The following is a 27,845-nucleotide window of genomic DNA, read 5'->3' as shown; positions in this document are numbered from 1 at the left end:
GTTGAGTTGTACTGATAAGGCATTTTTCTGGTTGAGTGGTTTGACGCCAGTTTACTCAGACAGCCTATACAAAGTTATCTCCAATTTCTAGATGAAAACACTGACAAATCATGCTACACTACAAGATATCATCCGTTATCTGTACTTATTTACATCATATGGAGATTTATAGCATTGTAGCCATAGTCATTATCTGGAGTTACAGTCCTGAACTGGGTTGTACCAGCTGTGAGTAAGTTCAAACCAAGCAGCAACCTTCAGTCTCAAAATACGTATTACATAAGTGTTATAAACTGCAGTTCATCGAGAATCTGCTTGAGGCTAGCTGCAGAAACACCAGAAGCCACATACACACCCATTCAAAAAAGACAATCTTTACCGCATAAGTAAGCATTTTTACAGACTGGTTCAAAAAACGGCTTCGGTTTCCATAGCTTATTTCTCTATCGGCACACACTGTACAGGCGGTGATTTTTTTTCTATCTTGACGGTTCAGAAGATATTAAGATTATAAGTTTTTGCCCAAATTAGGACATGACTGACTCGATTGACAGGCGGGAACACATAGCTGTTGATGAAGAGACTCAAACCCCCCCTCTGTACGTCACACTTTTCGATGAGTTCAGCCTTTCCAATATGGCTCCCGCCGACGATTGGCTTCAAAACAGCGCTCAGGAACAGATGGGTGACATCACAGATTCGACACCCGTTATTTATACAGTCTATGGTTCAAACGCAGTCTAGTTTGAATGTAATTTCTAATTTAGGATGGAGTTCACACTCGAATAACATTTTGGGCTTTGCACCAGCTGAGATATTTTCAACGTTAGCAAAACTTACATTTAAATTTTACACCAAGCTCTGAGTCGGAGTAAAGTCCTCCGTTAAAGACCGTTTTTCATGGCGCACTGTTTTCAGAGATGGGATCATTTGAAGGATGAGGAGAAGCAGAGAGTTCACCCAGCTGTGATTTGTCGACAACACGCTCTCTAGGATAGAGTACATGAACGAGCAGAGATAATTACCGTATATCTGCACAGTATTAGAGTACTGTAGAAAAGGTGACAAAGTTGAACGTAAAGTAATCAACAAGTGATCATCATCAGCAAGACTTTTGACTCGTACTGACATGTGGCAACAGTGCTTTCATGACATAACTTGTGCACAGGAGTTTTGATTCGTCTCTTCCTGCTTCTTGTCTCAGAGACGTCAGCACTCACTACACAGGAATTTCATTCTCTCACTCAGTGATGCTGTCTGTTGTGAAACAGTTTCTCACATTGATCTCACTGTGACACGTTGGTTTTGTGTTGCGAGTGAAGTGATGTGAAGAAAACATTCATGCAGTTGCTTTACAGAAAAAGATGTTCACAGGACTGTCAATAAGCGGTTATTTCACAGAAGCCCTACACTTGAAACTGAAAGTAGCCGCACCGCCTCATGCTAATAGTGGTTTTAGAGAAAGGCCTCTTTAAGAAACCTGTTGGTGTATTTTTAAAGTGTTTCCTTGTGTAACTTTGTAATATTTGCGGTCAAAGGTCTATCAAGTTGTAGAATCTACTTCTGCTCAGAGTGAGAGCACAATCTGGCCTGGCTGCGTTGCTTTGCATCATATTTGTTAAATTCAAAGATCGGGCATTTGCAGGCTGCAAATATCTGGTCACATGGCGGTCACACCAACAACCAGAGCTCCAGGAACATGTTTGGATTACTGAAAAGGGGAGTCTTGTTACTGATGTTGTGAAAATGTTCAAAATATAAACTGAACAGTGAAAGTTGGTGTTATTAAAGTCAACCCATACAACACAGGAGAGGACAAAGGCTAATAGACAGTGGGTGGATTTCATTCTCCATAATTGATGCTTTGTTGATATCCCCAGTACAAGACCACTTCAGATCTACTTTTCTCTGGGCGAAAATCTAAAAACATCTCCACCAGAGTCTCTGAGTTCCCCACGCTGTCTCAAAAGTAGGCCATGGAATGAGAAAAACCGAGGCAGAGAGGAGGCAGAGAGGAGGTGGAGAGCTCTGAGCGGAGGAAGAGGAGGTGTATGAGGAGGAGGACGAGAGGCTGGGAAGGGGACAGGTTTATTTTTACCTCTGACAGTGAGGACTTTCTAATTAACTGCAAATTAACTTCTGATCAGCTGAGGGTTGCAGGGTGCCGTGGTGACAGATATAGACTTCCATTATAAGTGCGTTTTTCTCTCCAGGGGCCTCGCTGGCTCTCCTCTGAGCTGCCCAATCCAAAACGGACATCTGTTCCCCAGAACCGTCACACAGAGACGGGTCAGCCTAAATCTGAACACCCCTGGTGCTTTCCTTTGGATCAATGTTTTACAAGAGCAAGCTGCTGGGGCTGGATTCTAGGGCACATGTTCTCTTCAGTTGAGTAACTTCAACACTTGTTATGAAAACAGTCAGCATTGTAGTTTTATTGCCTCATTACCATACCATCACCTCTCCATGGAGTCAGTGTCTGCTCTGTTGCTTTATCAAGTGAAATTGGAAGAAGCTTTTTGGCTAATTAAATCTGACGTCCTTGCACCTTCTTGAGTGTGAAAGCTAAAACATCAGCTAATAGTGGTCCTCGGAGAAAAAAACAAAGGCGAGAGCTGTTCTCTGGGTATTATGTGCCAAATCTAAGGTCATGTGTTTACTCTTTCAGGATTGATATTTTCACAAATGCAGCCATAACAAGAAGAAGGTTATTCTGCGGCCGTGGTGTCCATTTCACTGTCTGTGATGAATCAGTGTCAGATACGGGCTTGAGAATGAGGCTGGTGGCAGGTGTGGAAGAAACAATGTGTTGTAAATCAAATCTCTTGAACCAAATATGAAGACACAGAAGAGAAGAACTCCAATGCTCACCCTAAAGTATTCTCATGCTGGGGGGATAAGCTGTCCCATAAGCTCTATTCTCACATGCACAAAAAACTCCTGAAACATCATGACAAGTGTTCATGTGCCAAAAGTTTTCAACCTGCCTTTATCTAGATTTCTTCCTGCAAATCCCTTGAAAAATGTATGTGAAGTTGGGGTGAGCCAATGTGATAACGCAGCATTCTTGAAATTTCACTGTGTGAGAGTTAGTGGAAATGATTACGTTTATAAATCTGAGGGAAGAGCTACTAAAAGTTTCTTGAAATTTCCTCTCTGAAATGTCTCAAAATTTTCAGGAGTGCTAAACTGGGAAAATACAAGTAGTTTGATGAAACGCAACAGTGCCCTCAGTTTTGGTGCAGAATACCACAAATTGACACCCAACTACATAAAAAACATGAAAAATACGAACGACAAGTAACAATTGCATGGATAAAACCTGCACATGAAGCTGGAGAAACCAGGCATTTAGTGCAACATAAGGTTTGATGGGAAATGATGCATGATGAGCCATAGCTACAATATTGTCGTATGGTAAATGGTGAATTCAGTGATGTGGTGAAAAGGACACCACTATGACAGTTGTGTCTGTTCCTCTAATATTGTGTTGAGTTTTTTGAACCTGAACACTTTAAGGTGCTTATTTTGCATTTTTAATTCCCTCCGGCAGACTCATTACAGCCAACAACTTCAGATTTTACAGATGAACTGGCTTAGTTTTTAAATATCTTGGACCTATCCAACCAAAGTCTTGAAGGGATAGTTCATTTGTGGAAACAGGTTTCATGCTTCTAGCTTTTAGCTTGTCTTAAGGACTATAAAAACATCTGTGATGCGTTCAAGACTGTCATTTTACTGGATACTGATTGTCGTCAGCATTTTATTCTAAGACACACAGAAACATTTTCAGTTTTGGTTTCAGTCTGCCAAAGATGCACTTCAGCCCAGAAAGACATATAACACCCAACCACAGCAATCTGCACCTGCCAGTCTGACAGCTCAGTTTTCACGTACATGAGAGTTATTATGATGTTCAGCTGAAGCTCTGGTTTGAACCACTCCGTCCCTTCGTCTGTCTCTGTCTCCCCTTTCTCTTCCTCCATCCATGTGACTAAAGACAAGGTCCAGTGCTCATGTCCTTATATAGACCTGCACTCTGTGTGATCTGGCTAAGGCTGGGACCATGGTACACACACACACACACACACACACACACACACACACACACACACACACACACACACACACACACACACACACACACACACACACACACACACACACACACACACACACACACACACACACACACACGAGGCATTTAGGTGCCCCTGGAAAAGTCAACATATATCAGGCTTTAGTGCTTGACTGCATTTATTATCTGTTAGTGTTTACGGAGCGTATCAGATTTCTTCAATTAATGCTGAAGGGAAAGTTCATTTTGGGAAGTCCACTGATGTGTGCTCTTTCCAAGACTAAAAGGGTAAAACAAATATTTTTGAACCTGGGAATTTTATTTTCTATATTGGGGTCTAATCGAGTGGCAGTTACTAAAAAGTTGAAGGATTGCTCCAGTAGATTTCTAAAGCCAGCAGCAATGACACTGGCTGCCATGGCTGCAGTGCTACACTAAATCCGTCCAATAAAAGTTCTTGTTTTTGTCACTGATAGGCTCAGGCTCTGACAGGATCCCCACAAAATAGAGGGTTGATGTTGTGAGCTGAAGAAGGTGTGTTGGTAGAAGTTTTGTTGTAAAAACTTGACAAACAGAGGATCACATTCATCATGCATCACAGGAGCTTCTTGCCCTTAAAGGCCAGTTACCTCATTGATGGGAGGAGCTAGGGAGTGTTTTAGTCTAGACTCTGACCGCTAGATATCGCTAGAAATTCCCATTTCTACAAACTGTACCTTTGAGCTAAAGACAGACACAAGGCTTTGAATAGAGACAGGCATTATCCCTATTATAGCCACCAGACTCCATTAATAAAAACAGTAGTTCTACATCACAGATCATGGGGAGTTGCTCATCTACCATTGCCTCAAGCGTTTTTTCATTTTTGTATTGTGTGTCACACAAATATGGCAGACCACCAACTCCAGTGTTCATCAATTAATGTTTCTGTCAATGGGGTCTGGTGGCCTTAAAGATAACTATGATGTTCCTGGTTTATACAAGCAGATTAATGTTGATACTGATTTTAAGTACGTACTTAAACTATGCTGCCGCATTGTAATGGCATTTTGTTGGCTACATGTTGTTAGCATTTTTTTTTTGCCATCTGTTGTGGTTTACCGTTATTTTTCAAATTATGTCTATTATCATCCAACATCAAACACTCCTGCCAAGGCTGAATTGGAAGAGGCGCCACCAGGGATTTTGGGCTCAATTAAAAATATCACAATACGTATAAAACCTCAAAATGTTCTTCCATTTTTAGATACTCTGTCAGTCATTGGTTCTTAGAGTTGACCTAACTTTTGGGATCCCTGGGAGTTGGCATACAGATGTATTGCTTTGATGTAAAAACTGTTCATCTGTGAAGTTTAAGAGTGAACATTAGTATTATTTAAGTGTTTGGACTGTTTCTGTCCAATAGGTAAATGTTTTCAGATAGGGTTGTCATGGCGACACAGTGTTTGTTTTGCTTAGTGTCCTGATGCCTTGCAAGGATACTTCACCTCCTGCAGTAATAAACCAGGGCTTTGTTACAGAGCCTGCAGATCCCTGCTGTATTCTTAATATAGACTAGATCTGTCAGGATGGACACACACACACACACACACACACACACACACACACACACACACACACACACACACACACACACACACACACACACACACACACACACACACACACACACACACACACACACATTCTCACACACATTCTCACACACATTCTCACACACACACTCAGAGCTGTTCATCAGACCTAGTTATCGACATAGGGAGATCTCTCCTTAAATGGTAGACTGCCCAGGGCCCTCTCTCTGTTTCCACTCCACAAACCAGTCCAGGTCTGGGAATAACCTTTTCCAGGGAAGAGAGAGAGAGGGAGACGAAAAAAAGGGAGTGACAGATATAGGCCGACCAAACGCAAGTAATAGAGAGAGTAATGTGAAGAGACTTTCTGACCCTGAGAGAAAGTTGCTGAAACCTCCCTGTTTTGGGGATTCCCAGAAAACAGACCCCTTTGAATGCATACACTGCTTTATATAGTTACTGCACATGTACCCATACATCTCTTACCCATACATCACTGTGATTGTCATTGATTAAAAGATGTTTTCTCCTGATTACACCTGGCATCTGAAACAAGCTGTAACTAGCCTGCTCTCACTCCCATCTCTATAAATGTAGCAGCTTGGTCGGTGACACAAGACTACCAAAATGTGAGGCTGCACGTTCCCAGGTAGTGTCGGTTCTGGGTAGCTTGTTGTTTGGATATGCTGGTGAAGTCAAGTGATGTAAACTAGAGGGTGCAACAGTGTGATCTGGGTGGTTAATGTTTGTGATAGAGATATTTCAGTCATGCAGGATATCAGGGTTGGATTTTGGAGACATCAACGCTGACGTCTTTTCGAAGATTATGCTGGATTCACACATGAACCTAAACCCTCATGTGTTCCTTTAAGTCGAACATGTAGTTTTGGTGCCTAAACATAACCCAAGATTTTCTACTCCTGCATGTCATCACCTGTTAATAACTCTTTCATACCAAAACTGAAACGTTTCACAGCTTGAAACTTACCAGACGGTGCATATCTACTCTGTTACTTGCGCTTGGAGCTGAGTGCGAGCAAAACTGTTGCAGGAGTATGGCCTTTGAAGAAGCTGCCATGTTTCACACGTTGGGAGTCAGATGAACTCACATGCATTGCACCTTGCTGTTTCTGTGATGTTATAATCATCTCTAATCATCACTAATGTCTCTCTTTTTTATCTCTGTTTCCAGCCTGAAAATCTACAGAAGACATGGCTGAGGGAGTTTTATCAGGTAAGCTGCAGCATCTCAAACAAAGGAGATGTCATTCTCTAACCTTGTTTGTGCATCATTAGAACTGTGGTGAGGTTTATCTGGTTATGAAACAGACTGATATTATTTCTGATGACTTTATGCAACTTATAATAGCAAAGGAAACAAACAGCAAGAAGACTGATTATTTGTATGTAGTTATTTTTAATGCCTGGAAATGCTGCTGCTGGTTTAGGTACAAGACCAGGAGATGAACAGCATTCTGACAAACAGCCTTTACAATGGCAAGAATTCAGTGTGTGATACATTTGACTGAAAAGGATACAGGATGAGATTTTCACCAAAAACACAACTCATACTACATGTACAGGACAAGATCAGCTAAGATGTAAGAAGTTCAGCTTTTTCCCACAGGAGACACCAGAATCAACACAAATCATTTTTTTTTTGCAATAGCTTCAAGGAAGTAAAACTTTTACAGAACATTTCTGAACACTGTCTTGTTTGGGTCTGTGTTTTGGTAAATGGTGCTTTTGAGTGCGTGTTGTAGAAAGTAAAGATAGCCAAAACTGGATATAATATGTATCTACTTCTTGTTAATTACTAGCTTCACATCAACCTTATAAAGCTTGGTTGTACGGCCACTACATCATCATACAAAACAGTAGCAAACAGTAATCACATGAACCCTAATGTTACTGCTGTGTTGAGAAGCAATAGGAAAAACAGGAGCTTGGCTACAGGTCCACAGCAAGAGCGCAGCTCAAAAGCTAACTTCAAGGATGAAAACACAAGAGCCACATATTGACGTTGTTCATCTAGAAACTCAGCAACACAGTATGTCTTAAAAATAAATTCCACAATTTCAACTGTTACAACAAAAATTAAGACTTTTGAGAACACAAAAGAAGGTATAAGGCGTAAGACATAAAATGCAATAATTCTATTTTATGTGATTTTTTTTTTAAATTTATGCTTTGAGTTTCTTCTGTTAATCTGCCAACATCTTTAACATAAATTGCCTAGCCATATGAAACGTCAAAAACTTTAAAACAAACCAAAAGTTTCACCGAGCCTGAAGCAACATCTTAAAATGTCTTTTTATGTACAACGAAATGTTCATACACCAAAGATTTACTGTTAAAGAAAGGCAAACCCTGGCACTGAACCAACCAATGGAACCAACCAATGGAACCAACCAATGTCTTGCTTAAAAAATGACTGTGAAGATGAATCAGACATCAAAATAGAATGAAGTAACTGCAGTATTAGTTGCAGCTTGTCTAGTCTTGTTCAGACAAAAAGCTGTCTTGAATTTCCCACAGTAGCGTTCTGGTCGATGTTGTCCCTGCAGGCCTGGCTTTGGTTCCTATAGCTTCAAGTGTTGTCATGGGACTGTGACCGAGAACCCTGAGGCTACTTCACGTGACCCCCAAGCTCTGTAGATTAGGTCAACTGAAGGCATGTGCTTTCTGCAGCTACAACATCTTTTCTGCTGATCTGTCTTAATCATCAAAAACTCCATTGTAAGTCTTAAAATGTATTTTATTATCGCCATCGACTCACAGTATCTAGTTGGTCATCTATCTAAAGAAAAATGAACTTGCAGACTGGTGTTGAAGCCGCTGTGATCTTATTCACTTTCTCTTCCCCCTTCTAAGTGCATTGTTTATTCAAAAAGCAACAGCTCAAGCACAGTCATGTTTCATATCGTACCTTCTGATCTTCAGAGGAACCCCTGACTAACCACAACTCTTTCCACTGAGGTAAGGGAAGTGCGGCAGCTGTAACTGTGAAAAGTGACAGACAAAAAAGAGCTGAGTTTGTGCCTGTGAAACGTACAAAATACACTGTGCAAGATATTTTCATAAAGTTGTAACCCTAAGGGGGAATATTTAAATGCAGATTGGAACAGTTTAACTTGGCAGTACGTATGTCCTCTGAATTACACTGCTGGGAGGGAAAAGGAGGAGGCAAAAAGATAAATTAAAGTCAATCAACATCTATTTTTAAGCAGCAGTTGAACAAAGAATTTTGCAGAAATAAAAAGCAATATACAGGGTTCCCACGCGTCCTGGAAAACCTGGACAACCTAAAAAACAGTTGACCAGTTTTCCAGTACTGGAAAACACCTGGCAAATGGGAGAAAAAGTAAAATGTCCTGGAAAATCACATATAGTCCTGGAAAATTATTCCAACATGGCTGCGTGCGACCTGACCCGATTAACAAAACACATCCCCATTCATTGAAAGTTGAGTGCACACTGTGCTGGAAAAGACAACGACACTGCGCAACTTTTTTCACATCTTTTCTCCTTCACTTCATACTCATGCATTCACCGAAAACGGGGGTATATTGTTTATGTTTTATGGTACATGAACCTTGTAGAGTGCTCTTTTGATTCAAAGAGTCTTATATTTAAGTGTTTAAGATCAATTACTTGAAAAGTATAAATGCTGTCATGTTGAGTCCACAAGGAATGAAATGACCCTCTGTTTTAAAGTATACAAGTGGTATTTACTTGATTCCAGTTGAAGTTTTATCTGTTTATCACTATGGTACAGGTCTGAAGTATTTACATTGATACGTTTTACAATACAAATAGTTCCAAGGGCAACTAAGAGTGCAAATGGTAGTAAGCATGTGCTTTAGTGATGGGAAGTTCGACTCTTTTCAGAGAGCCGGCTCTTTTAACTCGGCTCCCAAAGAAGAGCCAGCTCTTTCGACTCCCGGACGGCTCTTCATTTAGGATATTTTGTAGCCCTAGATTTTACCTTAACTTTGCAAAAAATTATGGTTTGTGTTGAAAACCCTTTTACGTACAGTGTTTTTATGAGAAGCCTTATAATTGCCCAATTTTGTGCATTTATTCTGTTACAAACCATTCTTACCCTAACCCTAGGGTTAGGATTAGGGTTAGGGTTGGGGTTAGGATTAGGGTTAGGGTTAGGGTTAGGGTTGGGTTAGAATTAGGGTTAGGGTTAGGATTAGGGTTAGGGTTAGGGTTAGGATTGGGGTAAGGGTTAGGATTAGGGTTAGGGTTAAGATTAGGGTTAGGGTTAGGATTAGGGTTAGGGTTAGGATTGGGGTTAGGGTTAGGATTAGGGTTAGGATTGGGATTAGGGTTAGGATTAGGGTTAGGGTTAAGGTTAGGGTAAGAACTGGGGTTAGGATTAGGGTTAGGGTTAGGGTTGGGTTAGGATTAGGGTTAGGGTTAGGGTTAGGATTAGGGTTAGGGTTAGGGTTAGGATTGGGGTAAAGGTTAGGATTAGGGTTAGGATTAGGGTTAGGGTTAGGGTTAAGATTAGGGTTAGGGTTAGGATTAGGGTTAGGGTTAGGATTGGGGTTAGGGTTAGGATTAGGGTTAGGGTTAGGGTTAGGATTGGGGTTAGGGTTAGGATTAGGGTTAGGATTGGGATTAGGGTTAGGATTAGGGTTAGGGTTAAGGTTAGAGTTAGAATTGGGGTTAGGATTAGGGTTAGGGTTAGGGTTGGGTTAGGATTAGGGTTAGGTTTAGGATTAGGGTTAGGATTAGGGTAAGGGTTAGGGTTGGGTTAGGATTAGGGTTAGGGTTAGGGTTAGGGTTAGGATTGGAATTAGGGTTAGGATTAGGGTTAGGGTTAAGGTTAGGGTAAGAACTGGGGTTAGGATTAGGGTTAGGGTTAGGGTTGGGTTAGGATTAGGGTTAGGGTTAGGGTTAGGATTAGGGTTAGGGTTAGGGTTAGGATTGGGGTAAGGGTTAGGATTAGGGTTAGGATTAGGGTTAGGGTTAGGGTTAAGATTAGGGTTAGGGTTAGGATTAGGGTTAGGGTTAGGATTGGGGTTAGGGTTAGGATTAGGGTTAGGGTTAGGGTTAGGATTGGGGTTAGGGTTAGGATTAGGGTTAGGATTGGGATTAGGGTTAGGATTAGGGTTAGGGTTAAGGTTAGAGTTAGAATTGGGGTTAGGATTAGGGTTAGGGTTAGGGTTGGGTTAGGATTAGGGTTAGGTTTAGGATTAGGGTTAGGATTAGGGTAAGGGTTAGGGTTGGGTTAGGATTAGGGTTAGGGTTAGGGTTAGGGTTAGGATTAGGGTTAGGGTTAGGGTTGGGTTAGGATTAGGGTTAGGGTTAGGATTAGGGTTTGGATTAGGGTTAGGGTTAGGATTAGGATTAGGGTTAGGGTTAGGATTAGGGTTAGGATTGGGGTTAGGGTTAGGATTGGGGTTAGGGTTAGGGTTAGGATTAGGGTTAGGGTTAGGGTTGGGTTAGGATTAGGATTGGGGTTAGGGTTAGGATTGGGGTTAGGGTTACGATTAGGGTTAGGGTTACGATTAGGGTTAGGGTTAGGATTAGGGTTAGGGTTAGGATTAGGATTAGGGTTAGGATTAGGGTTAGGGTTAGGGTTAGGATTGGGGTTAGGGTTAGGGTTAGGATTAGGGTTAGGGTTAGGATTAGGGTTAGGATTAGAGTTAGGGTTAGGGTTGGGTTAGGATTAGGGTTAGGGTTAGGATTAGGGTTAGGATTAGGGTTAGGGTTAGGATTAGGATTAGGATTAGGGTTAGGATTAGGGTTAGGGTTAGGGTTAGGGTTAGGGTTGGGTTAGGATTAGGGTTAGGGTTATGATTAGGGTTAGGATTGGGGTTAGGGTTAGGATTGGGGTTAGGGTTAGGGTTAGGATTAGGGTTAGGGTTAGGGTTAGGGTTGGGTTAGGATTAGGATTGGGGTTAGGGTTAGGATTGGGGTTAGGGTTAGGGTTAGGATTGGGGTTAGGGTTAGGGTTAGGGTTATGATTAGGGTTAGGGTTAGAACCAATACTAAACTTAAGCAAACCGAACCAGAACCGAACCAGACCCGAACCAGAAACAAACCACAACCTTACCCACACTGAACCAGAACCGAATCACAACGGAAGCAGAACCGAACCGAACCAGAACCGAACCAGACCAGAACCAAACCAGAACTGAACTCAAGCAAACACAACAAGAACCAAACTCAAGCAAATCCAACCAGAACCGAACCAGAACCGAACCAGAACCGAACCAGAACCGAACCAGAACCGAGCCAGAACTCAAGCAAAGCCAACCAGAACCGAACCAGAACCGAACCAGAACCGAACCAGACCCGAACCAGACCCGAACCAGAACCGAACCAGACCCGAACCAGAACCGAACTGTACCAGAACCGAACCAGAACCGAACCGAAACAAAACGAACCAGAACCGGACTCAAGCAAACAGAACCAAAACCAAACTCAAGCTAAGTCACCAGAACCGAACCAGACCCGAACCAGAAACGAACCAGAACCGAACCAGAACCGAACCAGAACCGAACCAGAACAATACCAGAACTGAACCAGAACCGAACCGGAACCGAACCAGAACCTAACCGTACCAGAACCTAACCGTACCAGAACCGAACCAGAACCAGAACCGAACTCAAGCAAACAGAACCAGAACCAAACTCAAGCAAACAGAACCAGAACCAACTCAAGCAAGCAGAACCAGAAACAAACTCGAGCAGACAGAACCAGAACTAAACTCAAGCAAACAGAACCTTCACCAACTCATGCCAACAGAACCAGAACCAGAACCAAACTCGAGCAAACAGAACCAAAACCAAACTCATGCAAACAGAAGGATTCGGGTTAGGGTTATGATAAGGGTTAGGGTTAGGATTAGGGTTAGGGTTAGGGTTAGGATTGGGGTTAGGGTTAGGGTTAGGATTAGGGTTAGGGTTAGGATTAGGGTTAGGATTAGAGTTAGGGTTAGGGTTGGGTTAGGATTAGGGTTAGGGTTAGGATTAGGGTTAGGATTAGGGTTAGGGTTAGGATTAGGATTAGGATTAGGGTTAGGATTAGGGTTAGGGTTAGGGTTAGGGTTAGGGTTGGGTTAGGATTAGGGTTAGGGTTATGATTAGGGTTAGGATTGGGGTTAGGGTTAGGATTGGGGTTAGGGTTAGGGTTAGGATTAGGGTTAGGGTTAGGGTTGGGTTAGGATTAGGATTGGGGTTAGGGTTAGGATTGGGGTTAGGGTTAGGGTTAGGATTGGGGTTAGGGTTAGGGTTAGGGTTATGATTAGGGTTAGGGTTAGAACCAATACTAAACTTAAGCAAACCGAACCAGAACCGAACCAGACCCGAACCAGAAACAAACCACAACCTTACCCACACTGAACCAGAACCGAATCACAACGGAAGCAGAACCGAACCGAACCAGAACCGAACCAGACCAGAACCAAACCAGAACTGAACTCAAGCAAACACAACAAGAACCAAACTCAAGCAAATCCAACCAGAACCGAACCAGAACCGAACCAGAACCGAACCAGAACCGAGCCAGAACTCAAGCAAAGCCAACCAGAACCGAACCAGAACCGAACCAGAACCGAACCAGACCCGAACCAGACCCGAACCAGAACCGAACCAGAAACGAACCAGAACCGAACTGTACCAGAACCGAACCAGAACCGAACCGAAACAAAACGAACCAGAACCGGACTCAAGCAAACAGAACCAAAACCAAACTCAAGCTAAGCCACCAGAACCGAACCAGACCCGAACCAGAAACGAACCAGAACCGAACCAGAACCGAACCAGAACCGAACCAGAACCGAACCAGAACAATACCAGAACTGAACCAGAACCGAACCGGAACCGAACCAGAACCTAACCGTACCAGAACCGAACCAGAACCAGAACCGAACTCAAGCAAACAGAACCAGAACCAAACTCAAGCAAACAGAACCAGAACCAACTCAAGCAAGCAGAACCAGAAACAAACTCGAGCAGACAGAACCAGAACTAAACTCAAGCAAACAGAACCTTCACCAACTCATGCCAACAGAACCAGAACCAGAACCAAACTCGAGCAAACAGAACCAAAACCAAACTCATGCAAACAGAAGGATTCGGGTTAGGGTTATGATAAGGGTTAGGGTTAGGATTAGGGTTAGGGTTAGGGTTAGGATTGGGGTTAGGGTTAGGGTTAGGATTAGGGTTAGGGTTAGGATTAGGGTTAGGATTAGAGTTAGGGTTAGGGTTGGGTTAGGATTAGGGTTAGGGTTAGGATTAGGGTTAGGATTAGGGTTAGGGTTAGGATTAGGATTAGGATTAGGGTTAGGATTAGGGTTAGGGTTAGGGTTAGGGTTAGGGTTGGGTTAGGATTAGGGTTAGGGTTATGATTAGGGTTAGGATTGGGGTTAGGGTTAGGATTGGGGTTAGGGTTAGGGTTAGGATTAGGGTTAGGGTTAGGGTTGGGTTAGGATTAGGATTGGGGTTAGGGTTAGGATTGGGGTTAGGGTTAGGGTTAGGATTGGGGTTAGGGTTAGGGTTAGGGTTATGATTAGGGTTAGGGTTAGAACCAATACTAAACTTAAGCAAACCGAACCAGAACCGAACCAGACCCGAACCAGAAACAAACCACAACCTTACCCACACTGAACCAGAACCGAATCACAACGGAAGCAGAACCGAACCGAACCAGAACCGAACCAGACCAGAACCAAACCAGAACTGAACTCAAGCAAACACAACAAGAACCAAACTCAAGCAAATCCAACCAGAACCGAACCAGAACCGAACCAGAACCGAACCAGAACCGAACCAGAACCGAGCCAGAACTCAAGCAAAGCCAACCAGAACCGAACCAGAACCGAACCAGACCCGAACCAGACCCGAACCAGAACCGAACCAGAAACGAACCAGAACCGAACTGTACCAGAACCGAACCAGAACCGAACCGAAACAAAACGAACCAGAACCGGACTCAAGCAAACAGAACCAAAACCAAACTCAAGCTAAGCCACCAGAACCGAACCAGACCCGAACCAGAAACGAACCAGAACCGAACCAGAACCGAACCAGAACAATACCAGAACTGAACCAGAACCGAACCGGAACCGAACCAGAACCTAACCGTACCAGAACCGAACCAGAACCAGAACCGAACTCAAGCAAACAGAACCAGAACCAAACTCAAGCAAACAGAACCAGAACCAACTCAAGCAAGCAGAACCAGAAACAAACTCGAGCAGACAGAACCAGAACTAAACTCAAGCAAACAGAACCTACACCAACTCATGCAAACAGAACCAGAACCAGAACCAAACTCGAGCAAACAGAACCAAAACCAAACTCATGCAAACAGAAGGATTCGGGTTAGGGTTATGATAAGGGTTAGGGTTAGGGTTAGGATTAGGGTTATGATTAGGGTTAGGGTTAGGGTTATGATCAGGGTTAGGGTTAGGATTAGGGTTAGGGTTAGGGTTATTATTAGGGTTAGGTTTAGGATTAGGGTTAGGATTAGGGTTAGGGTTAGGGTTAGGATTAGGGTTAGGATTAGGGTTAGGATTAGGATTAGGGTTAGGATTAGAGTTAGGGTTAGTGTTAGGATTGGGGTTAGGGTTAGGGTTAGGATTAGGGTTAGGGTTAGGGTTAGGGTTAGGGTTAGGATTAGGGTTAGGGTTAGGATTGGGGTTAGGGTTAGGATTAGGGTTAGGGTTAGGATTAGGGTTAGGGTTGGGGTTAGGGTTAAGGTTAGGATTAGGGTTAGGATTAGGGTTAGGGTTAGGATTGGGGTTAGGGTTAGGGTTAGGATTAGGGTTAGGGTTAGGGTTAGGATTAGGGTTAGGGTTAGGATTAGGGTTAGGGTTAGGGTTAGGGTTAGGATTGGGGTTAGGGTTAGGGTTAGGATTGGGGTTAGGGTTAGGGTTAGGATTATGGTTAGGATTAGGGTTAGGGTTAGGATTGGGGTTAGGGTTAGGATTAGGGTTAGGGTTAGGGTTTGGATTAGGGTTAGGGTTAGGATTAGGGTTCGGGTTAGGATTGGGGTTAGGGTTAGGGTTAGGATTAGGGTTAGGATTAGGATTAGGGTTAGGGTTAGGATTAGGGTTAGGGTTAGGGTTAGGGTTAGGATTGGGGTTAGGGTTAGGATTGGAGTTAGGGTTAGGGTTAGGTTTAGGGTTAGGGTTAGGGTTAGGGTTAGGATTGGGGTTAGGGTTAGGATTAGGGTTAGGATTAGGGTTAGGGTTAGGATTGGGGTTAGGGTTAGGGTTAGGATTAGGGTTAGGATTAGGGTTAGGGTTAGGATTGGGGTTAGGTTTAGGGTTAGGATTAGGGTTAGGGTTAGGGTTAGGGTTGGGTTAGGATTAGGGTTAGGGTTAGGGTTAGGATTAGGGTTAGAACCAGTACTAAACTTAAGCAAACCCAACCAAAACCGAACCAGACCCGAAACAGAAACAAACCATAACCTTACCCACACTGAACCACAACCGAACCACAACGGAAGCAGAACCGAACCGAAGCAGAACCGAACCGGACCAGAACCAAACCAGAACTGAACTCAAGCAAACACAACCAGAACCAAACTCAAGCAAATCCAACCAGAACCGAACCAGAACCGAACCAGAACTGAACCAGAACCGAACCAGAACCGAACCAGAACCGAACAAGAAGTCAAGCAAAGCCAACTAGAACCGAACCAGACCCGAACCAGACCCGAACCAGACCCGAACCAGACCCGAACCAGACCCGAACCAGAACCGTACCAGAATTGAACCAGAACCGAACCAGAACCGAACTGTACCAGAACCGAACCAGAACCGTACCAGAACCGAACCAGAACCGAACCGAAACAAAACGAACCAGAACCGGACTCAAGCAAACAGAACCAAAACCAAACTCAAGCAAAAACACCAGACCCGAACCAGACCCGAACCAGACCAGAACCAGACCCGTACCAGAACCGAACCAGAACCGTACCAGAACTGAACCAGAACCGAACCAGAACCGAACCAGAACTGAACCAGAACCGAACCATACCAGAACCGAACCAGAACCAGAACCGAACTCAAGCAAACAGAACCAGAACCAAACTCAAGCAAACAGAACCAGAACCAACTCAAGCAAGCAGAACCAGAAACAAACTCGAGCAGACAGAACCAGAACTAAACTCAAGCAAACAGAACCTTCACCAACTCAAGCCAACAGAACCAGAACCAAACTCGAGCAAACAGAACCAAAACCAAACTCATGCAAACAGAAGGATTCGGGTTAGGGTTATGATAAGGGTTAGGGTTAGGGTTAGGATTAGGGTTATGATTAGGGTTAGGGTTAGGGTTAGGATCAGGGTTAGGGTTAGGATTAGGGTTAGGGTTAGGGTTAGGGTTAGGGTTAGGATTAGGGTCATGATTAGGGTTAGGGTTAGGATTAGGGTTAGGGTTAGGGTTAGGGTTGGGTCATGATTAGGGTTAGGGTTAGGATTGGGGTTAGGGTTAGGGTTAGGATTAGGGTTAGGATTAGGGTTAGGGTTAGGATTAGGGTTATGATTAGGGTTAGGGTTAGGATTAGGGTCATGATTAGGGTTAGGGTTAGGATTAGGGTTAGGGTTAGGGTTGGGTCATGATTAGGGTTAGGGTTAGGATTAGGGTTAGGGTTATGATAAGGGTTAGGGTTAGGATTAGGGTTAGGGTTAGGGTTATGGTTCGGATTAGGGTTAGGGTTGGGTCATGATTAGGGTTAGGGTTATGATAAGGATTAGGGTTAGGGTTAGGGTTATGATTAGGGTTAGGGTTAGAACCAGAACTAAACTTAAGCAAACCCAACCAGAATCGAACCAGACCAGACCTGAACCAGAACCGAACCAGTACCGAACCAGAACCGTACCAGAACTGAACCAGAACCGAACCAGAACCGAACCGTACCAGAACCGAACCAGAACAGAACAGAACAGACCTCAACTAGACCCGAACCAGAACAGAACGCAAGCAAACAGAACAAGAACCAAACTCAAGCAAAGCCAACCAGACCTGAACCAGAACCGAACCAGAACCGTACCAGAGCTGAACCAGATCCGAACCATAACAGAACCAGAACCGAACCATACCAGAACCGAACTAGAACCATACCAGAACCGAACCAGAACTGAACCGAACCAGAACCAAACTCAAGCAAACAGAACCAGAACCATCTCAAGCAAACAGAACCAGAACCATCTCAAGCAAACAGAACAAGAAACAGAACCAAACTCGAGCAAACAGAACCAGAACCAAACTCGAGCAACCTCAAGCAAATGTCATGATTAAGCAGGTATATTTTGAGTTTGAGTTGAGTTGAGAAACATTTGTGGCCATTTTTGTCATTCAGTTCTATTTAAGTCATTAATGCACTGATCCTCTGATCATTATTATTATTAAATTATTTCAGTAAGGCAGCTTCCTGATTCTTTTGCTGACTCTTTTGTTTTTTTCTTAGCTCATTTTATATTTTTTGAGAAAAGAGAAAGCTGAGATGTTGCCCATCATTGTTACTTGGTTGCACTAATAAAGTGAAGTGATGTACAGCTGTGGTTGCATTATTCTATTATAAATTTGCCATAATTTTTAAATATGTAAGAGATGATTTCATTGATAGCCATAGACTACATGTCTTTCAATGTAGACTTCCACTGAGAGGAACATATTAGACTATTTAGGAACTAAATTAGGAACTAAATTTAGACTGTCATACCAGCCTGATCATCAATGAAAATGTCCTGGAAATGTCCTGGAAAATGATCTCTGGAAAAGAGTGCGAACCCTGAATATAACAACATGATTTAGCAGACTAACAGATTTTAAAGACCAAAGAAATGCAGCTCATAAAGGCAACAAACCAGAATAAATTGGGGGCAATTCTCTGACTAAGCTACAAAAAAAAAAAAAAAAACGTGTTTAGAGTCACTGACTTTTTGTAGATGTTTTTGCATGAAGTTCAAGAAACCACATGCCTGTAAGAAAACAATGAAAGGTACATCCTGGTAGAACTTTCAGTACCTTAAATTTACTTCTCTGGTAGCCCAACAAAATAGTTTGAATCGTTCAGTTTCAAAGCAAGGTGAAGTTAAAAATAATTTAGCACTGGGTAATTCCTCAGCAGAGGGACACATGGGTAATTCCTCAGCAGAGGGACACATGGAGGATTAAGAGTTACATGCTGATAGAGAAACTTCAGTAAAAGAAGACCTGAAGCACTCCATGGCATAAACATTAGTCACAACCACGTGAGAACTAAAGGTGCTTTGGTCTCGAAAAAAGCAGTATGATCTGAAAGCATCAAAATTCTCATGTTCCAAGAGTAAGAGCTTATTGTCTTTTATCCTATTGTATCAAATAGTGTCCATTCTTATAAGATCATTCTACCTATCATACGGTATTGTATCGTGTCCTGTGTCGTATTGATTGTATCATATCTTACTGTATGGTATGGCATTGCATTGTATCATGTCATATCGCATCCCACCTTATTGTACCATATTCTTTTTTTTAAATTGCGTTTTATTACACTTCATATTATTATTGCCAATAATATCTTAGCATCGTGTATCATAGGATTGGATAGTGATTTGTACATCCACAGTCCAGAATGTCCCTTTAGAGGATAGAAGGTACATGCTAGTTTTCGATCAGCTGATATCTTCTTAGAGTGTTCAAGTGCAACTTTGTGGCCCTGACAAAGGTGATGTGAAGTGACACAAGTTTTATTTTATGTTCTTTGATGTTGGTTTTAGTGCTTCTGGGACTTTACTAAAACTGAACAGCATCACAAGTCTTTCCTCACATGGACGCACCACCAATTTATCCTTTTTTGAAAAAATAAAAAAATACACTGTATATCTGCAGATGATTTTAATGCACAGGAAGTGACAAGGATTTTCAAATTAAATCCATCCGAAAACAAACAAACAAAAAACTGCTAATAAAGAAGCTGCAAACTAAGCTGTAGATGATGAACATGCCAGCCAATAGGATGACAGAATGAATGCTAGAACTGGGCAATTCTCGCAGCCTTGCTCAACACTTGTCAGTAAACTATGAGCAACCCATTGGTTTGTATTTCACTGCCAACCAAGAAACAATACAGATGTGAGTATCTGTAGTTTTTATAATGTTGCTCTGATGTCCTGGCCAAACAGAAGGAGGATTCTACCCGAGTACACACAATCAGATACCTTACTGTACTAAGGATCACACTTTCACTCTGAAGCTCAGGATGATTCAGTCATCAGGAACTGATTTGACGACAGGCAAGTCTCCAGTTGTGTCTTGATTGTGTAGAAGTATCCTGGAATAAGACTGTGACCCGGACATTTATTTTTCCATTCATATCCAAGCTGTTAGGCTTACTATAGTGAATGAATATGTTGCTGTACTGTACAGCAGTGTGCTAACTGTCACTGCTACTGAAGGACAGGTCCTCAGTGAAAGAGAGTTGAGGTGAGGACAGTGTGTGGCCATGATGTATTCACAGAACGAGTGGTACAGACTGCTGTAAACACACACACACACACACACACACACACACACACACACACACACGCACATGCACACGCACACGCACACGCACACACACACAGCCAGAGGTTTCTATTGAAGGATGTTGCACCATGTTGCTCCTCTATACCTCATTCATACCTTCATTCACATAATGTAGTTTCAGTGATGGATTCGGTTTCTGTTGGCAGAAAAACATACTCTTTGATTTGAGTGTTCCTGGAATAGGTGCTTTTAATATGAAAGGGGGATTCAAACACTTTAAAAGCTGGATCCTATACCTAATCTAATGACTCAAAAACAGCTGCAACTTGATTTGAAGCCACCAGATTTTACCTTACCTTGGTCTACCACTGCTTCAATCAGTTGGGTATTATTTGTTGTTTTTGTGTATTGAACAACTTTATAATGTTGCTATGTTGCATCCTGAATAAGTATTTAAAACACCAAAGTCAGACTATAATTGAAACAAAGCAGCAGTAGACCAGTAACTCCCATGTTCTTTCAAGTTAAAATGACTAATTTTGTCAATGAGGTCTGGTGGCTTTGAAGAGTGCTGTAATAATAAAAAAGCAGATAAAACAGTTAAAGCAAGAAATCAGAAGACAGAAAAATATCCATGATTTATGGATTTAAAAAAGCCTTCCAATTTAAGAAAGTTTTAAGAGACTTTTTAAAAGAAGCTAAGTATGTAACGAAAGGTGACCGATCTTTTCAGTTGGAGCACCAGACTGTGGAACTCTCTGCCATTAACAATAGGAGGATCTCGGAACATCCAGCAGAGCTGCATCCACTGATCTGAGAGCACGCCCAGTTACGTAGGGGGTCAAAGTTTCTCTTAGATGTTTTGGAGCAAGACCAGTTAAAGCTTTAAAAATTACCAATACACTCTTAAAATCAATACGATAAAAATTGGGCAACCGGAAGCACAGGAGTGATGTGTTGGCACTTGGTTGTGCCTGTTAAAATATAAGTGGCAGCATTTTGAACCAGTCGGAATCAATGGAGGAAGCTCAGACTGAAACCAGTTCAAAACTTTGTTACAATAATCTAAATAAGAAAAAATAAAAATATGAATGACTTTGGACCCATCAGAGGGAGAAAGGAGATATCTTATTTTGGAGATTTGCTTGAGATGGAAAAAAATGGATTTCACAGTATTTTTACACGAGTATCAAAACAGATATCTGAGTCAAATGTCACTCCCAAATATTTTATACAAATCAGGAATATCTTTTTTTTTTTTATCATACACACAGTGAGTTTTAACATATTTATAGTGTCCTACCATAAATGGCTACAGAGCTGTGTCTACACTAGGCAAATCTTAAAGTGTGAATTTGATTTCTCACCTGTGAGTCATAGAATAAAGAATCTGTTTCCTTATGGCATTCAACATGTGGGCAGACTCACTGAGCTTGTATATCACTAGGAAAAGACAGATAGCATGCTAGGGTAATAGGCTGGTCTGGCTTTCCACTGTTTCCTGAAAAAATAAAGTTGAGGCATGAGAAAATGCACAAGAGTGATGTTTCCTTATTTCCAGAATGAAGTTAAAATGCCAAAAGAATCTTCCTCCCTGGATTTGGTGCTTCTTATACAAGCTGCAAAAATACTGCAAGATCAAGTCTATAAATAATGTGAAGAATCTAACCTCATTGTAGTCTCTACAGGTTGTTACTGAAGTCAGAAAACAAACATCTGTTAGCTGAGAGGCCTCCAAGAGTCTGTTATCTCTGCTTTTCTCTCCTTTGTAATTATTTCTGTCACTGACGCGTCGAGTCATGTTGACTGCCAGGAGATTCCAGCCTGAATGATTAGTTTAGCTTCAGCACTCAGGTTATTAGACACGTATAGAGCGTGTGTGTGTGTGTGTGTGTGTGTGTGTGTGTGTGTGTGTGTGTGTGTGTGTGTGTGTGTGTGTGTGTGTGTGTGTGTGTGTGTGTGTGTGTGTGTGTGTGTGTGTGTGTGTGTGTGTGTGTGTGTGTGTGTGTGTGTGTGTGTGAGAGAAAGAGAGAGAGAGTGGAGGAGCATGTTCTGGTTATGGCTGTTGAGGAATTCTGTTTACATTGTACTGCAGGCCTGCACACAAGGAGGGAGATATCATGTCTGCTGCTGTGTGCGCAGTGACAGAGAGAGAGGGAGAGGAAGAAGGCATGCAGAGAGAGAGAGAGAGAGAGAGAGAGAGGTGTGCCCCTGTGTGAACCAGCAGACCTGCAGCTTCATGCCAGCCCTGTGTGCTGCCCGGCTGACGTCATGGAAACAAGCACCAGACTCTGAACTCTGCAGTTAACTCCAATCAGCCACGCTGCGCTCGCTCGCTCATCGTGACCTCTCTGCACACACAATGTGCTCACTGTGTCTCCTGTAACATCACCTGCTGTTTGGGCCTGAACTCATCAAACTGTGACGCGTGTTTCACAGAAAAAAACAAAAACCTCAGTGGACATGAGAAAGAAACATTAATTTGAAGAATATCATGATATAATGTTCTGACTCTTGCTTTGGCATGAATCTAAAAGTTGTTTCACATTCAAAAGTCTTCCCTCTCACTCCTGATCGCTAAAACAAGTTCTGTTACTTAAATCCACCCTGTCAGTTTTGAAGAACATGATCCTCGCACTGCAGCTCCAGAGCTACTGTTTGCATTCCTCGGTGTAAGGAAGGAGTCAGATTTTATGCGTCACAAGGAATCACCTCTCAGTCCAGCTGCAGCATCCTGGAAAATACATAGTCAAAGTTGTTAGACTGGCTTTTAGAGGTGTGAGGAAAGAAAAGACTTAAGGTAACCTGTTGGTGCCTGCTCTCCTTCTACAAGTCTTCCTCCTTTGTCTACATGTCTTTGTACATGTCAAACAAGATTCAACAACACACATTCATATTTTTAACTTTGCAAACTTGTTTCCTTCATCTCAGCTCAATCTGGAGCTTGAGGGAATTCCCTGAGGAAATAAAATGACTTATCTTACGACACACCTTGGTCAGAGTCTGTCGACATGTTTGCACACTTTTCCTCATCCTCTCACTTTTTGTATCCTTCTTTCTCTTAGGCTTCTGGGCTGAATTGTTTTGATCAAGCCCTTTAGACAATCTTTGCATGGTGAACTTGGTTGGTTGAAGTTTCTGTTGGCTGTTGAGAAATACACCAAGGAGACTACAAATCTCTTTAATGAAAACTTTAGTGCAGATTGTCTCTGTCATTTACGGTAATCTAAAGTTTTAGGGCTGCAATGAAATACATCGACATGTGGCAGTCAGCACTTACTCTTCTACGCAGAGGCTGATAAAACAAAATGAAACAATGTTTGAGCTCTAACTCATTCAGCTGTTTCCTTATGTTTTTATTACCGTGTATGTCAGGGATGGCAAACTGCAGGAATGACAGGTCTGCAAGGTTTAGTATCAGGCACCCACACCACAAACAGCCGTGCCTGAAACCAAGGCGGGGCTGTTACTGAGCAATAAAACAATCTAGATAAGGGTATGTAAAAAAATAATGCTGATAATAATGCTAAACCCTGGGCAGTATACTCTGTACGGATAGATCAAACATCCTATTACTCAGCAAAACTGTCAGTTAGTTTGGCGGTTTTATGCGTGCATGCCTGAGTCCACACTCCCTTCTTCCTCTTAAGCAAAGCTGGAAGTGCAAAAAGTGAATATTTTCTATAAGAGAGAAAAAAACAGACATTGGTACTATGGGGCAAAAAAGAGACCATTGAAGTCATCACCAGATTTCCTCTAAAAGTGAGGGAACCGCTGAACATCATGAGCTTTATGGACATATATGACAGCTCGGTTCGCAGCCCACTACCAGATGTTTTTGTCCACTGAATGATAGTGGAGATACACTGATTTTTCACCAGCTTTAATGTTTTAAATGGTTTAAATGACGGAATCTGAAAAAGAAAGACAGATGGGATCCTAACCTTTTAGCACCCAGAAAGAAGCCTTGCTAATGTAAGTAGCAGCTCGATTCGTAGCCCCATGCACTTTGCTTCCTGTGTTTTTATTTGGGCATTGGAAAAACACAGATTTTTTTTTTATGAACTGTTTATTTCTTCATATTTTTGTTTTTAAACCAGTTTCCATAACCCCATTGGTTCTAATAAGACAAACCGGATGTTAAGACCCTCCTTCCATTCAAGATTTTTTTTAAATTATTCTTGAAGACCAAATCTTGTTTTTGTAAAGAAAACAATTTCATTAGAAAATGATATTAATAAATACACATTAATAGTAATCATTGATAAGACTTATATTGTGCTTTTCAAAGTACCAAAAGTCGCTTTACATGAAGTGCAAAAAGTAAAAACAAATAAATAAAGTACAAAATGAAAAACTATCTTTTTAACATTTTTGAAATAATGTTAGATATTTTTCACATTAAAGTGTTATTTTCAAAAGTATTTAAAATATAATAACATGTGTCAAGTAAGCAATTGTGGTACCTGTATAATACCGTAAAAATGAAAATAACCTGCAGTTTGTTATTTTTGAGGCTATTCGTCTCAGTTCAAAAAACAATCATATGTAGCCTCAATGATGATGTTAAAGGCTTTCAGCTGGATGACGGCTGTGTTAGTTGATCTGTTTTTTTAGTAACATACTCACACTCTCCGGTCAATCTCTTTGAGAACTGCAGTAAGCTTTTCTGTCTGTTCACTCATTTTTTCAGATGTATTTTAAGGGAAAACAAGATTTCTTTTGTTTAAATCAGACGGTATCTTTACTGTAGAAAATGCATAAAGCCTTACAGATGTAGAAAAGACAGATTAACAAAATGCTTGTTAGCTGTTTTCCATAGTTTAACTAATGAATTATCTGGTTTCTGTTGGCTTCTGTCATCGTCTGGTTATTGACATTATCAGATTTGATTTTATGATAAATATCAAAATATAGAAATAAATGGTGCCTTTTCTTCTTTTCAGTCATAGGTAGGCAAGGCTAGTTGTGGTAAAAAGTTGTCAAGGCCTATTCCCACCTAAAAACAAATATTAATGGTAGTGACCACATTCTATAGAAATATACACAAGCAAGTGAAAAATGAACGTTCTAAGTATTTCAAGAGCCTGTGGTAAGGTGTTATTTTATTGGTTCACGCCTCTTATTTATTACTCCTCATAAGCCTGAATCCAATCAGATCCTTTATGAGGACTCTCAGTCAGTGTCAGGGCAACCCAGACATTTACATCTAAGCAAAGCAGGTCATTTGCCTCCTGCACATGAGATCATTAGATTGTGTCTAGGGGAATCCGGCCATACTTCTGCAGGAGGATAAACAGTGCTTTGCATCACACCACACTGAAGAGAAAAATCCCACAGCTGTTTTGCATTGGAAACTTCTCTGTCGGTCACAGGCCAATGTTAATGTCAGGACTTCACAGCAGCTCTGTGATCTGTAAACTGCAACATGTTGAAGGCCATCAGACATAGTTTGATTTGATGTTTCATTAAAAGAACAGTAATTAAACTAAACACCAGGAGCCCCTGATAAACAGCCTCATGGATTTATTCAAAGTAAACTCTTATGACTAAACGTCATGTATCTTCATAAAAAGATTTAACTCAAGATTGTATCCTGAAGCTTCAGATTTCCCACATTATGTTCACAGAGTTTTCTGAATCAGTGAATGCATGACGATCGGACAGTAAACTGAAGAATCCTTGTTGTGGATCAGTCCCCCACAGATATGTGCGATGATTTTCCACCTCTGAAAAGAGAGCATGAAATACGATTCAGGCTTTCCCGATTAGTGCTCATAAAGACGCTCTCTGTCTAACAGAGGGTATTTGATGCAGAGGGCAGCTTTGACGCACTTTGCAAAGATTTGACAAACTATGAAAATGGCAATTATTTTTCTTTAACACAAAAACAGATTAGAAGTTGTTTGGATTTATGAAACATTACACTTCAGTGACGGCATTAAACAGAACATAATTAGACGACTTTTGACACATGAAGTGATATTTAAACTACAACTTTTGATTCTCTTTTCTCTTCAGCTGGATTCTCCTTTAGATGGAAGCTCCTTTAGATGTTTCAATTTTGACTGAACTTAAAAGTCTGGGTAAATCCTTCATAAACAGATTATTCACAACTTTCCCACAAAAATACAGTTGGGCATTTTGGCTAGTGAAGTTGGCTCGGAGGGGCAGGAATCACTCATGGTATGATATGATCTCTTTCGTATCAAGGTTTATTCTGCAGCGAGTGAGGAGGAGGACTTTCAGTGTGTGGCTTCACTTTTGTGGAGCTGTGAGGTTGCCCATCATTTTACACAGTCTATAGCTGTCCCAGCATCCTCTGAATAATCCATCTTTGTAGCTGATGAAGTCAGATATTTTTAAGTTTCACTACCTCTTTAACTTTTTTACGTATTTATAGCCAGGCTTTTCACTGAGTTAGAACTAGCAGTAACTTAAAAGTTTGACGCACAATGAATCTTGTGATATGTTTAGATTGGAAACAAAGGTGATGAATACACCTAATGCATTCTTAATGGCCCAGGAAAAGTTGACCGCATTTGACTGAATCTGTAAAAAGAGATTAGCTGTAGTTGGCTCTTGTCTCTGATTATGCGGCATGGATTGGTGGCAGAATATTGACGGATGAATAAGATGCCTTCTTTGAATTCAAACAATGTCGATAATCAGGTCATAAAAGACAATATAGAGAAAGATGGAAAGAGAGAGGATGAGAGGACACACCTCCTCATCAAACTGATCAGAGTGTGACATCCTTGTCAGGTTGAGAAACGCTCCGTCTGGCTGAACAGCAGCAGCAGCAGCAGCAGCAGCTGTCCCTGTCTGAGCGCCAATCATAAACTCAGCTTTTATTGATACAATATTTGTCCTGTCAATATTTTGACTGAAGTGTCAACAGAGTTTCTTGTTAACCACAGTAGATGTAATTGGATGTTGGTCACAGAGTAAAGTCAGGTCACTGTTTGGTGACTGTGGTAATGAAATGAGCTCCTGGAAACTGTGTTTGCAGACGCAGAGCAGAAGTTACAGCCTGGAAAGATAAACACAGACGCTGGACACAGCGCATGTTGGTGCGCACACACACACACACACACACACACACACACACACACACACACACACACACACACACACACACACACGTCACTCTGGAGTCTGACATTAGCAGTGAGCTCCTTGAATGTGTGACCTTTTCCATCATGAGCTGATAGCTCCACTAATCTTTGTAACTTTGAGAGTGTCTCAGCCGGGTCACCGGGCTAAGTGACGAGCCAGAGGTTGATGGAAAATCCATACTGTTATTGCCGTACATTACTTTTATTTGATTGGGCCTGCAGCAAGCAGAATGCAACACTGAGGTGGAGTAGTATTGCTCCGTTCGGGTCCAGGGACTATTTCCTGCTTCTACACACACACACAGTTATACACACACGCACGCACGCACGCAGGCACGCACGCACGCACACACACACACACACACACACACACAGCGAGTGACAGTGACGTACGTCCGCTTCCTTCCGACCCTGTGAGTGCTGTGAGTGCTCTAAATCACTGTGTGGTATTGATTCTCCATTAGAGGTCGGCCTGTCTGAACACCTCTGACAGCGTGCTCACAAACACCTCGCTGTGTGTGAGATGGGATGTTAGAGGAGAGCAACATGAGGTCATGTGACTGACTGTGGGAGGGAATGAGCTTACTGGAAGT

At 41.9% G+C, this 27,845-nt stretch overlaps 1 protein-coding gene across 2 annotated transcripts in view; it reads left to right on the top strand.

The window, feature by feature from the left end:
- The window catches only part of LOC117811363 (inositol polyphosphate-5-phosphatase A), a 205,130-nt gene that overhangs the window by 44,967 nt on the left and 132,318 nt on the right, over positions 1-27,845 (top strand). For both annotated transcript variants that reach the window (XM_034681599.1, XM_034681601.1), the window contains exon 2: positions 6,845-6,886. In XM_034681599.1, coding sequence (XP_034537490.1) covers positions 6,845-6,886 — 42 coding nt within the window. The remainder of the gene's footprint in view (positions 1-6,844; positions 6,887-27,845) is intronic.

The sequence above is a fragment of the Notolabrus celidotus genome, chromosome 4 (assembly GCF_009762535.1).
Source record: "Notolabrus celidotus isolate fNotCel1 chromosome 4, fNotCel1.pri, whole genome shotgun sequence".
Classification (NCBI taxonomy): Eukaryota; Metazoa; Chordata; class Actinopteri; order Labriformes; family Labridae; genus Notolabrus; species Notolabrus celidotus.
Note: the sequence above shows the minus strand (reverse complement) of the source record. Positions and strands in the feature narration are given on the sequence as shown.